Here is a 13,947-nt window from a genome sequence, read left to right on the forward strand (position 1 = left end):
CGTTTTAACTTTACTACTTGAACGGTTTCGTACACTTGCGAAATACGCCATCAAGTTTTTGGCGCCGTTGCCGGGGATTGCCAAATCACTGTTGAATTTTATTTTCTTAATTGAAATTTTTTGCTCTGCAACAAAATTATTGTTTTTATTTTTGTTTTTAAAATTATTACTCACTCATTGTCTAACCTTGTATGCGAGGCCAGCCCTCAGCTGAACTTACCTTTATTCCAGAAGTTGAAAAGTACTGCCGAGCAATCCGGAAAGAAACAAAACTCAGAAAACTTCGAGAAAAGGAAGGGACTAGCGAAGTAGAGGTTGACACGGACGAGCAGTTAGACGGAGAGATGGCGGAGGGACAACAACCACCACCGCCACCACCTGCAGAAAGACTTCTTGGAGACTATGGAGCCCGTGACAGAAACCGAAACAGGTTGACCATTACTAATCAGCCTGTAACGGTGGACAAGTTTGAGATCAATCCCGGTCTATTGCGGGAGTTGAAAGAGAATCAGTATGCTGGAAAGTACAATGAAGATGCCAACAAGCACTTGAAGAGTTTCTTGATACTCTGTGAGACAGCAAAAGTGAAAGGGCACTCTGAAGAAGCCAAACGGTTGAGACTTTTTCCGTTTACTTTGACTGATGACGCTTATGAGTGGTTTGATTCCTTACCTGCTGGTAGCATAACAACTTGGAATGAGATGGAAGACAAGTTCTTGGAGCAATTCTTTCCTACAGCCCTGTTTGTGAGAAGGCGACAAGACATTTCCAGTTTCCAACAGAAAGAGGGAGAGTCCTTGGGAGAAGCTTATAAAAGATACAAGAAGCTACTATCAGCATGTCCCGAGCACAACTTTGATACTACTGTTCAGATGCAGATATTCTGTAATGGTCTACGTTTGGCTACTAGACAAGTTCTTGATACAGCTTCTGGTGGTTCCATAAATTTCAAAACCGCCTCTCAAATAATCAAGGTCATTGAAGCTGTTGCACTTAATGAACAAATGGAGATGTATGATAGAACTGGTGGTACAAGGGGAGGACTCATAGATCTGAATCAACTTGAGCTCAAAAATGCTCAAAGCATACTAACTGGTAAGCAGATTCAAGATGCAGTAGCTGCTGAAGTATCAAAGAAGATGGCAGCACTTGACTTAACTCAACCCCAAGTTGCCTCGGTGAATCAAATGAACACTGTCAAATGTGATTGGTGTGCTGGCCCTCATTTCACTATGCATTGTGATGTGCCCATGGATGCAACCCAAGTGGAGATGGTGAACTACCTCAGCAGTCAAGGGAACCAGGTTAGAAATAACCCTTTTGCAAATACATATAATCCAGGCTGGAGGAACCATCCAAATTTCTCATGGAAAAATCAACAAGGTGGTTCTCAAAATCAACAGCAAGGGGGTTATCAAGGAGGTCCATCAAACCAAGCTCCAAAGAAGGCGGATTGGGAGTTAGCAATTGAAGCAATGGCTACCAACATGAATTCCTTAGCTCAAGAAACCAGAGAGGCTCAAAAGAATACAAGGGCTTCGATCAAAAATCTTGAAACTCAAGTTGGGCAAATTGCTCAACAACTCACTCAAAGAGCTCCAGGAACCCTTCCAAGCAACACTGTTATCAATCCAAGGGATCATGAAAATGTGAACATGGTTACCACAAGAAGCATGAAGAAGGATGAATCACTATCATCTCAAGCTAAACATGATGGAGGTGACTCGCCTCCTGAACTAATTGAAGTGGAGGTTGAAGTGCGTGATTCTGGTGTTACTCAAGTTGTTGGAGAGCCTGAGAAGAAAAAGAAAGATGAGGCTCCAAAGCCACAAATCAAGCTGCCTTATCCTCAAAGGGTGAAGAAAGAAAAAGATGAAAAGTGCTTTGCAAAGTTCATTGAGATGTTCAAGAAGCTGCAAATCAACATTCCTTTTGCTGAAGCTATTCAACAAATGCCTTCATATGCAAAATTCATGAAGGACATTCTTTCAAGAAAGAGAACAATTGATGATGAAGATGTGATGCTCACCGAGCAATGTAGTGCTGTTCTACAAAGAAAAATCCCAAGGAAGCTGAAAGATCCTGGTAGTGTTACCATTCCTTGTACCATTGGGGATAGAACTTTTAAGAAGGCGTTGATTGATCTTGGAGCTAGTGTAAGCTTGATGCCTTTGTCTATTTATAAGAAGTTAGGCATTGGAAGAGTAAGAGACACAAGGATGACTCTACAGTTTGCAGATAAGTCCTACAAATTTCCCTATGGCATAGTTGAAGATGTTCTTGTGAAAGTTGATAAATTCATCTTCCCGGTAGATTTTGTTGTTCTTGAGATGGAAGAAGATGATGATATTCCTTTGATACTAGGAAGACCGTTCTTGCAAACCGGAAGGTGTTTAATTGACATGGAAGATGGCACTTTAACTTTGAAATTCTTTGATGAGGTGGTGAAGTTGAATGTTCTTAAAGCTATGAAGCACCCCGAAGAAGAAAAATGCTATAGGGTCGACATGATCAAATCCTTTGTGAAAGAAAAACTCCAAAAAGAGATATCAGCCCTACCACTTGAAAGAGTCTTAAGCTTGCCACCGGAAATTGCACAAGAAAGTGAGGATCCTAAAGAAGGTGAAGTCTTAGCTATGTTGGAGGCTTCTCCATCCCACAACCGTCGCACCCCTACTAGGTGGGAGGAACTTCATCCTCAAGACGAAGTTGTGGAGAAATCAAAGGAAGCACCGGTAGTTGAACTCAAACAATTACCTTCTCACTTGAAGTGTGTGTTCCTTGGTGAGAAAGAGAAGTACCCAGCCATTATTAGTTCCAACTTGAGCAAACTTGAAGAAGAAAAATTGTTAAGGGTGCTTAGAATGTACAAGGGTGCTCTGGGTTGGTCCATCGATGATTTGAAGGGTATTAGTCCTACTTTTTGCATGCATAAAATTCTGATGGAAGATAATTTCAAGCCGGTGGTGCAGCCACAACGAAGACTAAATCCAGCCATGAAAGAGGTGATTAGAAAGGAGGTGGTGAAGTTACTTGAAGCTGGTATCATCTATCCCATTTCAGACAGTTCGTGGGTGAGTCCCGTCCAAGTTGTTCCTAAAAAGGGTGGGACTACCGTGGTTACAAATGAGAAGAATGAGCTGATCCCAACACGTACAGTCACCGGGTGGAGAGTTTGTATTGACTATAGGAGGCTGAATACCGCAACAAGGAAGGATCACTTCCCACTACCTTTCATTGATCAAATGTTAGAGAGGTTAGCAGGTCATGAATACTACTGTTTCTTGGACGGGTACTCTGGTTATAATCAGATTGCGGTGGCACCTGAAGATCAAGAGAAAACTGCTTTCACATGTCCTTATGGGATATTTGCTTACAGGAGGATGCCATTTGGGCTATGCAATGCCCCTGCCACGTTTCAAAGGTGTGTCATGTCCATATTCTCCGATATGCTTGAAAAACATATCGAAGTCTTTATGGATGATTTTTCTGTCTTTGGCTCTTCTTTTGATCATTGTTTGCATAATTTATCTCTTGTATTGGAAAGATGTCAAAAAGCTAATTTAGTCCTAAACTGGGAAAAATGCCATTTCATGGTGTGAGAGGGAATTGTTTTGGGTCACCGAATCTCCCACAAGGGGATAGAGGTTGACCAAGCTAAAATTGAAGTAATTGAAAAACTTCCTCCTCCCACTAATGAGAAAGGCATTCGAAGCTTTTTAGGCCATGCAGGTTTTTATAGGAGGTTTATCAAAGATTTTTCAAAAATAGCAAAACCCCTTACTAACCTGCTTGTCAAAGACATTCCTTTCCAATTCAATGATGAGTGTCTGAATGCTTTTAATACTTTGAAGCAAAAATTGATTACTGCCCCTATTGTCATTGCAACTGATTGGTCACTACCTTTTGAAATTATGTGTGATGCAAGTGACATAGCTGTTGGGGCAGTACTTGGTCAAAGAAAAGATAAGTTGTTACATGTTATCTATTATGCCAGCCATGTTTTGAATCCAGCACAACTTAACTATGCTACCACTGAAAAAGAACTTTTGGCTGTTGTTTATGCTTTTGATAAATTTAGATCTTACTTGTTAGGGTCTAAAGTCATTGTTTACACTGACCATGCTGCACTAAGGTATTTGTTTTCTAAGCAGGAATCTAAGCCAAGGCTTCTTAGGTGGATACTGTTGTTGCAGGAATTTGATTTAGAGATCCGTGACAAGAAAGGATCGGAGAACACGGTGGCTGACCATCTTTCTCGCCTGGAGAAGATGGATGAAACAGAGGAGGAGAGGCCTATCAAGGACCTCTTTGCTGATGAGCACATCTTAGCTTTTACGATGGTGCCGTGGTTTGCGGACTTTGCGAACTACATGGTGGGTAAGATTATTCCTCTTGACTTTAACTCCCAACAACGTAAGAAATTCCTACATGACTGCAAGTCATATGTGTGGGATGAACCATTTTTGTACAAAAGGGGGGTTGATGGTTTGTTAAGAAGATGTGTCCCCGAAGATGAACAAGAAAAGGTGTTGTGGCACTGCCATGACTCCAGCTATGGGGGACACTTTAGTGGGGATATGACTGCTGCAAAGGTCCTTCAGTCAGGCCTGTTTTGGCCTACTCTTTTTAAAGATGCTTTCACCTATGTTCAGAAATGTGACCGCTGCCAACACACAGGAAATATTTCAAAAAGAAACGAGATGCCACAAAATCCTGTGTTAGAAGTGGAAATCTTTGATGTGTGGGGAATTGATTTCATGGGACCATTCCCGTCCTCATACTCAAAGATGTACATTTTGGTGGCAGTGGACTACGTTTCTAAGTGGGTAGAAGCTATAGCCACGCAAACCAATGATGCTCAAGTAGTGGTGGCCTTCCTCAAGAAAAACATTTTTTCACGCTTTGGGGTTCCTAGAGCTTTAATTAGTGATGAAGGCACCCACTTCCTCAATCGAAAGATGGAGGCGCTGTTGAAAAAGTACAATGTGCATCATCGGATTGCCACACCCTATCATCCTCAGACTAGTGGACAAGTAGAAGTGTCCAATAGGCAAATCAAGCAAATTTTAGAAAAAACTGTGAACTCGTCCCGAAAGGATTGGTCTCTTAAGCTTGATGATGCCTTATGGGCATATAGGACTGCCTTCAAAACACCGATAGGTATGTCCCCTTTTCAAATTGTTTATGGAAAATCTTGTCATTTGCCCTTAGAGCTCGAACACAAGGCTTTGTGGGCAACTAAGCTCCTTAATTTTGATCTTTTTAAAGCAGGTGAGTCTAGAATTCTTCAACTCCATGAGTTGGATGAATTCCGGAACTATGCCTACGAGAATGCCAAAATTTATAAAGAAAAAACAAAGAAATGGCATGACAAAAAGATTCAAATTAGGGAGTTTAGAGAAGGGCAACTTGTTTTACTTTTTAATTCCAGGTTGAGGTTGTTCCCTGGGAAGCTGAAATCGAGGTGGTCCGGGCCATTCAAAGTGGCGAAAGTTTATCCGTACGGTGCTATTGAGATACAACATCTAGATTCTGACAAGACCTTCAAGGTCAATGGACAAAGACTCAAACCATACTATGGGGGAGAGTCAGAGCGTTCAAGGGAGTCCATCTCGTTACAACCCACTTGAAGAAAGAAAAGTGGACCGTCAAGCTTAGGACGTTAAACCAGCGCTTGATGGGAGGCAACCCATCGTAGGTATATTTTTCTTTTCGTTATCTTTGCATTTATTTTGTGAAAAATGTGGGCACTACAGATTTTAAGTCCCACACAAAAAATTCAGAAATTCCCTTTTGAAAATGTCAAAAATTGGTAGTCGTTTTTCACAACCGATGACCAATTTTTGACACCAAAAATATTTTTCAAGTCTGGAAAAATCGGTAGCTGATTTGAATAAATCGGTGACCGATTTTCTACTTTCTGTAAAAAAAAAAAAAAAAAAAGAAAGAGGGCTTAAAATCGGTGGCCGATCCAAACCCATCGGTGTCCGATTTCTGAAGCACCAAAAAGAGTTTCCTTCCTGGATTTTTCGGCGGCCGATTTCACAACATCGGTGGCCGATTTGGAACAAGGCCAACTCGCCCAACACACCATCGGTAGCCGATTCACTTCAATCGGTAGCCGATTGGCTCCTTTTCAATACCCATCCTTCATTCTTTCTTTCTTTCTCCAACTCTCAACACTAGTGTTTTGTTACCCAACCACCATAGGAACCGCAAATCACCATCCCCATCTTCATCTTCATCATTAACAACAACACAAAACCACAAACCTCCATTTTTCTCTTCACCCACCATCTCTAAACTTCACCAATCTTCATCCCTAACCTCCCAACACCATTACCCATTATTTTCTAACCTTCAAACACATTCACAAACTCACAATCTTCATCTCCAACCTCACAAATACCACTACCCATTCTTCCTAAACCTTCACAAATCATACATAAACCACAAAGCCATCACAAATCATTACCAACATTCTCACCCATAAGCTCTTCCACAACAAATTCAACCCACATTCCATTCAATTTCATCAAACCCTAACTTTACCCCCAAATTCCATCCAAGACCTAACTTTCTAATTCTCATCAACTTTCATTCAATCTCAACACACCCATGGCCCAAACTAGAAACCAAGGTCAACCACCACCACCACCCACACGAAAGAGGAAAGGAAAAGAGTCCTCCTCCTCTCAACCACCACCACCAAACCCTCCATCCCAACCACAACCCATTAACCCACCACCTTACCGACGGTTTGTCTCTGAGACGGCGGAGAAACGATACCAGGAAATTAAGGGGAGCACGTTTACTAAGGAGCGGGGATTTGATTTTGGGTCACTCACGAGGTATCCTATTTTTGCTGAGAAAATTGAGCAGAAGGGTTGGCACGGTATTGTGAATATGGTGACCGGTGAAAGCAACAAGACCATCGCTTTGGAATTTTTGTCTAATGCATTTGCTGCGGGAGAAACGAGTAGACATGCTAAAGTTCGAGGCAAGAGGGTGGGGTACAGTTCTGATGATATTGCTAGGGTGTTGGGGCTTACTAGGCCGGACGAGTGCGGTGTTATTGAGCGGAGGAAGGAGTCTGGAGGAGGGGAGAGAAATGCTGATTATTGGGCTGGGTTACTTGCTGGTCTTGTTCGAGAAGGGGCTGGTTGGAAAGGAAGGGGCGGAGTACCACAGCGGATTGATGTAGTGGATTTATTGCCAATATTCAAGGCTTGGTCGAACTTTCTTCTGACCACTATTGAGCGGACATCCGCTAAGGCTGAGATGACCCGTGCTCGCTTTTATATTTTGCAGGCTGTGCTTTCTGATGATGACATTGATGTTGCCAGGTTGATGTATGCGAGTTTGAAGGACCTCATCAACACCACTGGGTCCACTGCTGGTCATTGTTGTTTGATTAACGCTCTCTGCCAGGAGGCATAGGTTCCTTCAGAACCTACTGATATCTATCTCACATCTCAGCTTCCAATTTCAGACAAGACCATGGTAAAATATGAGAAAGAGCAAGAGAAGTTTGAGCGTGAACTCGCGCGACAAAGGGAGCAGCAGGGTCAGCCTCAGATGATGGAGGAGGATCAGGCACACCAGATACCGCAGATGCCTCAGGTGCAGCCAGCTATGATGCAGCAGCAGCAGGGATACATCCCTCCTCATTTTGCACACTACACTTATTCTATGGCCAACTGGGCCATGGATATCTCCTCCCGAGATCGGATGCCACCACCAGCCTTCCATGAAGAGTTTATTATTGCAGCTGATGCATATCGTAGTGGTCCTGATGCCATGACTAATGCATATCAGAGATTTGCGAGCCCCGAGGACATGGAGAGGTACTTTGCTGAGGAGAGGGCGAGGGGAGCCGCCAGAGAGGCTAGCATCAGAGAGGAGTACTACCGGATTCAGGCTGAGCAGCCTAATACCGAGGAGCATCCACATTACTATCCATTCCCACCATCTGGACCAGGAGGGTCGTCAGGAGCAGGAGGATCACATTGACTTGGGCACCTTGTCTAGCTCAAGCATTTTATCTTGTTTTTCAGTATTTATGTTTTTGTTATTAGATTCAGTACTTTGTTTCAGTTGTATTTTCATTTGATCTTGAGTAGTTTCTTTTTTTTGTACTTGTTCTTGAACTTGTTTATTATCAATGAATCTGTTTGTTTCAGGTGACCTATACCAGTTTAGTAACAGTGATTTGATGAAATGGTACTCTGAAAGTTCAAAAAGGAGGAGTGACTTGGTTTTTCAAAGGCGAAGTGTACGGCGTTGCTAGGTAGTCACAACTCCCAGAAATCTCAGCCATAAGGTTCATTGCCAAACTTTGTTTTTCAATTTACTTATATGATAGATTAGATTTCCATGCAACTACATTTCTAGAACTTGCATTGTTTCTCTACTGTTGATTGGTCTTTTTCATTTACACACTGAGGCAAAAGTGCTTGGTCCTGTGAGCCTTTTTGAAGCCTACCCTACTTTGTTTTGATTTATCCATTTTTAAGCCCATTTGAGCCGGTAGGTGTAGAACTTTTTGTTCGGTGACAAACTACAAATTAAGCCTAGAGCCTTTTAGGATGATTTACCCGAAAATTTTATTTTTGAGGTAGGCTATGTAGGATGTTGCTAAATGATAAGTTTGGGGTTGCCTTTGGAATTTGCAACCCAATAAGTTTGGGGTGGGGTACTAGAGAACAAGAAAGAAAGAAAAAGAATGAAAAATACACACAAAATGGTGTATCAAAAACTTTGAAAAAAAAAAATGAAAAGAAAAAGAATGAAAAGTGAAAAAGGGACACACAATGCTATATCCGAGTAAACTTCAAACTCGAAGTGTCCCAAGTTTTGAAAATGTTCTCTAGGTACCTAAAATTTTGGGAATTGGGGGATTGAATTTTGTTTATCACTTGTAGGAATGCCTAACTCAAATTTTGTGTAGCCTACTTATCCAAATATATCCCACCTTTTACCTAAGCCCCGTTACAACCCTAAAGACCTCAAAAGTGTGTAATGACTTTGACTTTGATTGATGTTTAGAAATTTTTCAAGCATATGGTAATATGTAGACATGCATGTCGACTGGTAGAACCCTATTTCATAATTTGTGCGTGGAGTTGTGAATTGGTGGATGCGAACAAGTCAAACTAGCTCATCTTTAGCTAGAGGGAGATTGAACTTTTGGGCACTATCATTTCATCAGGTACCTGTTATTTCACTGTCATTTGTCACTGTTGCAAGTAAATTCCTTGAGGACAAGGAATAGTTCAAGTTTGGGGTTGTGATGACACCTTGTCATCTTAGTTTTCCTAGGCTTTTTTGATGACATTTTGGATCATTTTCACTGTAACTCTGGAACTAAGAGCCACAAAAGAGCAAAAGGGAAGGTTTCAGAGAAGTCAGAAATCGGTTACCGAAATTAAGCATCAGTAACCGATTTTGCTGCTGATTTTCATGCTCTCATCACTGGACATTTCGGTCACCGATTTGTATATTTCGGCCACCGATTTTGCGCATAGCTGGCACACGTTTTGATTATTGAAGGGTGTTCGGCCACCGATTTTGGGGGTTCGGACACCGATTTTTGACAGCACTATTTAAAGAGGACTCGTTTTCAGAATTAGAGATACGATTTTTGGAGATCAAAAAGACCTAGAAACACATAGGAGAGCGATTTGGAGCATCTTGGAACACCATTGAAGGAGTTTTAACAAGGTTTATTCATGAATTCATCTTGTAATTCTTCTTCTTTTGTTTATTGCTCAATTATGTGTAACTAAACCCTCCTTTGTTGGGGATGAATAGACCTAGATGAACATGTTTGTTATGACTTAGTTTATTTTATTGATTGAAATTCACATGATTGTTTCTCTTATTTCCGTTCTTAATGCTTTTTATTGTGTCGGCCGCCTTTAAATTGATTTACGGTTTATTTTGTGATACGGGAGTGGAATTGATAAACGCTTTGAAATAAGAGATCCTTGCCTTTGTAATCTAGGAATAGATACAAACCCTTGGAATCATTAAGAGAATTCTTGTTCGTTAATGCTTAACCCTAATCTTCAAATTCACTAAGGAATTAGGTCTTTAGTTTAGGTTTAAAGTTTTTGTCACTAAGGAATTAGGGAAAGAATAAATTAGATAATTCGGTAACAATCATATGAGTCGATTCTATAGTTGAGACTAAGTTATTAGATTTTCATGGTCATCTAGTGAAATTCATCCCTAGCATCTTTCTCCAATTAATCTTAATCACTTTACTTTCCGTTATTTTCATTATTGCACTAAAAACAAATCTCGTACCTTTTTGTTCAATTAAGTCTTAAATACAATTCGATAGTATAATGCGATCCTCGAGTTCGACACTCGGTCTTACCGTTTTAACTTTACTACTTGAACGGTTTCGTACACTTGCGAAATACGCCATCAGGCCTCATTGAAAGACGCCCAGAAGGCTGTTCAAGAAGGGCAAGCTGCCGGCTGGGGCAAAGTGATTCAGATTCTAGAAAACAAGCGTAGAGAGGGCCTTGGATTCTCCCCGACCTCAGGCTTTCAACAGGAACTTTCTACAGTGCTGGGTTTATCAATGCTATTGCTGAAGATGCTGCTGAGAGTAGTCAGGTGCCTACATTTGTTGTACCAGGAGGCACTGTGAGAAATTGGGAGGCCATTGATGTTCCTTTAGTCATGCATGCTTCCATGTAATGTGTCTTGTTGCTCATGCTTTTTTGTTTTCAAAATAACAATCCTTTCGCTCTGCCCAAGGAGAAAGTGATATCATTGTAAGAGCATGTTTGTTTCGGCATTGCCGTTATCAATAAAAGTTGTCGTTTTTCTCGCGACTCTTTGTTTTTTACTTTTTAGTGCCTTTTTCTTGGAAATAATGGTAATGCCAGAAAAAACCAAAACATCTGTATTTTCTTATTAATTTCAAAAATCTGCATGAAAAAACATTTTTTTCTAAAAACATCCCAATCATATTATGCAGATTGAACCACAATAAACCCGTTGAACACAGTGACCCTATGGTTCCTCCAAATTTTGAATTCCCTGTATATGAAGCTGAAGATGAGGAGGATGATGAAGAGATACCGTATGAGATCACTCGATTGCTTGAGCAAGAAAGAAGAGCCATTCAGCCTCACCAGGAAGAGATTGAACTTATCAACCTGGGTACTGAAGAAAACAAGCGAGAGATCAAGATTGGTGCTGCACTTGAGTCAGAAGTGAAAAAGAAGATCACTCAGCTTCTCCATGATTATCCAGATGTCTTTGCATGGTCCTATGAAGATATGCCGGGTCTAGATCCCAAGATTGTGGAACATCGGATACCGACAAGACCTGAATGTCCTCCTGTCAAACAGAAATTGAGAAGGTCTCGTCCAGACATGGCTCTTAAGATCAAGGCTGAGGTGCAAAAGCAAATTGATGCGGGTTTTCTCATGACAGCTGAATATCCTGAGTGGATTGCCAACATCGTACCGGTGCCAAAGAAAGATGGGAAAGTTCGAATGTGTGTTGATTACAGAGATTTGAATAAAGCCAGTCCAAAAGATAACTTCCCATTGCCTCATATCGATGTGCTTGTTGACAGTACTGCTCAATCCAAAGTGTTCTCTTTCATGGATGGTTTCTCTGGTTATAATCAGATACGAATGTCACCTGAAGATAGAGAAAAGACGTCCTTCATCACTCCGTGGGGAACATTCTGTTATAAAGTGATGCCGTTTGGCTTGATAAATGCTGGTGCTACCTACCAAAGGGATATGACTACCCTGTTTCATGATATGATTCACAAAGAGATTGAAGTATATGTTGATGATATGATTGTGAAGTCAAGTGATGAAGAGCAGCACGTTGTGTATTTGAAAAAGATGTTTGAAAAGACTGAGAAAGTACAAGCTACGGTTGAATCCTAACAAGTGTACATTTGGTGTAAGATCTGGAAAGTTGCTAGGCTTCATTGTCAGTCAAAGAGGCATTGAAGTTGATCCTGACAAAGTCCGAGCTATCAGAGAGATGCCAGCCCCTCAAACTGAGAAGCAAGTCAGAGGTTTCCTCGGACGTCTGAATTATATTTCAAGATTCATATCTCACATGACTACTACCTGCGGACCAATTTTCAAATTGCTCAGAAAGAATCAGCCTGTTGTATGGAATGATGAATGCCAGGAAGCTTTTGATAGCATTAAAGAATACCTGTTAGAACCACCTATCCTTGTCCCGCCAGTGGAAGGAAGGCCTTTGATTATGTATCTGTCAGTGTTAGATGATTCAGTGGGTTGTGTTCTCGGTTAACAAGATGAGACTGGTAAGAAAGAACATGCTATCTACTATCTGAGCAAGAAGTTCACCGGCTGTGAGACTCGGTATACAATGCTTGAAAAGACTTGTTGTGCTTTAGCTTGGGCTGCCAAACGCCTGCGTCATTATATGGTGAATCATACAACTTGGTTGATATCCCGAATGGATCCAATCAAGTACATCTTTGAAAAGCCTGCTGTTACTGGAAAGATTGCACGTTGGCAAATGTTGTTGTCTGAATATGATATTGTATACAAAGCTCAGAAAGCAATCAAAGGAAGTGTCCTTGCTGAGCATCTTGCTTGTCAACCTCTTGATGATTACCAGCCAATTAAGTTTGATTTCCCTGATGAAGAGATCATGTATCTGAAAGCAAAAGACTGTGAAGAGCCACTGATCAATGAAGGGCCAGATCCCAATAGCAAGTGGGGATTGGTGTTTGATGGTGCTGTTAATGCTTATGGTAAAGGAATTGGGGCCATCATTGTAACACCGCAGGGGCACCACATTCCTTTCACTGCTCGAATAACTTTTGAATGCACAAACAACATAGCTGAGTATGAAGCATGCATCTTGGGCATTGAAGAAGCTCTTGATCTGAGGATTAAGCACCTTGACATCTATGGAGATTCTACACTTGTTATTAATCAGATAAAGGGTGAATGGGAGACTCATCATGAGAAGCTGATCCCATACCGTGACTATGCAAGACGTCTGTTGACGTACTTTACAAAGGTTGAGCTGCACCATATCCCTCGGGATGAAAACCAAATGGCTGATGCTCTTGCTACTCTGTCTTCCATGTTTCGTGTCAATCATTGGAATGATGTGCCTGTGATCAAGGTGCAACGTCTTGATAGACCCGCTCATGTGTTTACTATCGAAAATATACCAGATCAGGCTGATGAAGATGTGAATGATAAAAAGCCCTGGTATTACAACATCAAACAATTCTTGCAGAGTCATGAATATCCACCTGGTGCTTCCAACAGGGATAAAAAGACTTTAAGAAGATGGGCTAGCAAATTCCTTCTAGACGGAGAAATCCTATACAAGAGGAACTATGACTTGGTCTTGCTGAGATGTGTTGACAAACAAGAAGCTGAGAAATTGATGCATGATGTACATGATGGTACTTTTGGGACCCATGCTTCGGGCCACACTATGTCGAGGAAATTGTTAAGAGCCGACTATTACTGGATAACTATGGAGCGTGATTGCCACAAACATGCTAAGAGATGCCACAAATGTCAAATCTATGCTGACAAGATTCATGTGCCTCCACATGCTCTCAATGTTATATCTTCCCCATGGCCTTTCTCTATGTGGGGGGCATTGACATGATCGGAAGAATCGAACCAAAAGCTTCCAACGGACATCGTTTCATCCTAGTGGCAATTGACTATTTCACCAAGTGGGTTGAAGCTGCCTCCTATGCCAATGTGACCAAGCAAGTGGTTGTCAAGTTTATCAAGAATAACATCATCTGTCGATATGGTGTTCCCAACAAGATCATCACTGACAATGGTTCCAATCTGAACAACAGCATGATGCAAGCTTTATGTGAAGAATTCAAATTCGAACATCACAACTCTTCTCCTTATAGACCTCAGATGAATGGTACAGTTGAGG

General features: G+C 41.3%; 2 protein-coding genes across 2 annotated transcripts in view; one reads left to right on the forward strand and one right to left on the reverse strand.

Moving 5' to 3' along the window:
* The window catches only part of LOC146907810 (uncharacterized), a 38,652-nt gene that overhangs the window by 6,794 nt on the left and 17,911 nt on the right, over positions 1-13,947 (reverse strand). The window lies entirely within an intron of this gene.
* On the forward strand, positions 192-3,867 carry LOC146907811 (uncharacterized). The gene is made up of 2 exons (XM_085724913.1): positions 192-2,627; positions 3,006-3,867. Exons 1-2 carry the CDS (start codon positions 192-194, stop codon positions 3,600-3,602), a joined length of 3,033 nt encoding a protein of 1,010 aa, XP_085581039.1. The 3' UTR covers positions 3,603-3,867.

Source organism: Medicago sativa, chromosome 7 (genome assembly GCF_051527215.1).
Source record: "Medicago sativa cultivar Bolivia chromosome 7, Bolivia_mono, whole genome shotgun sequence".
NCBI lineage: Eukaryota > Viridiplantae > Streptophyta > Magnoliopsida > Fabales > Fabaceae > Medicago > Medicago sativa.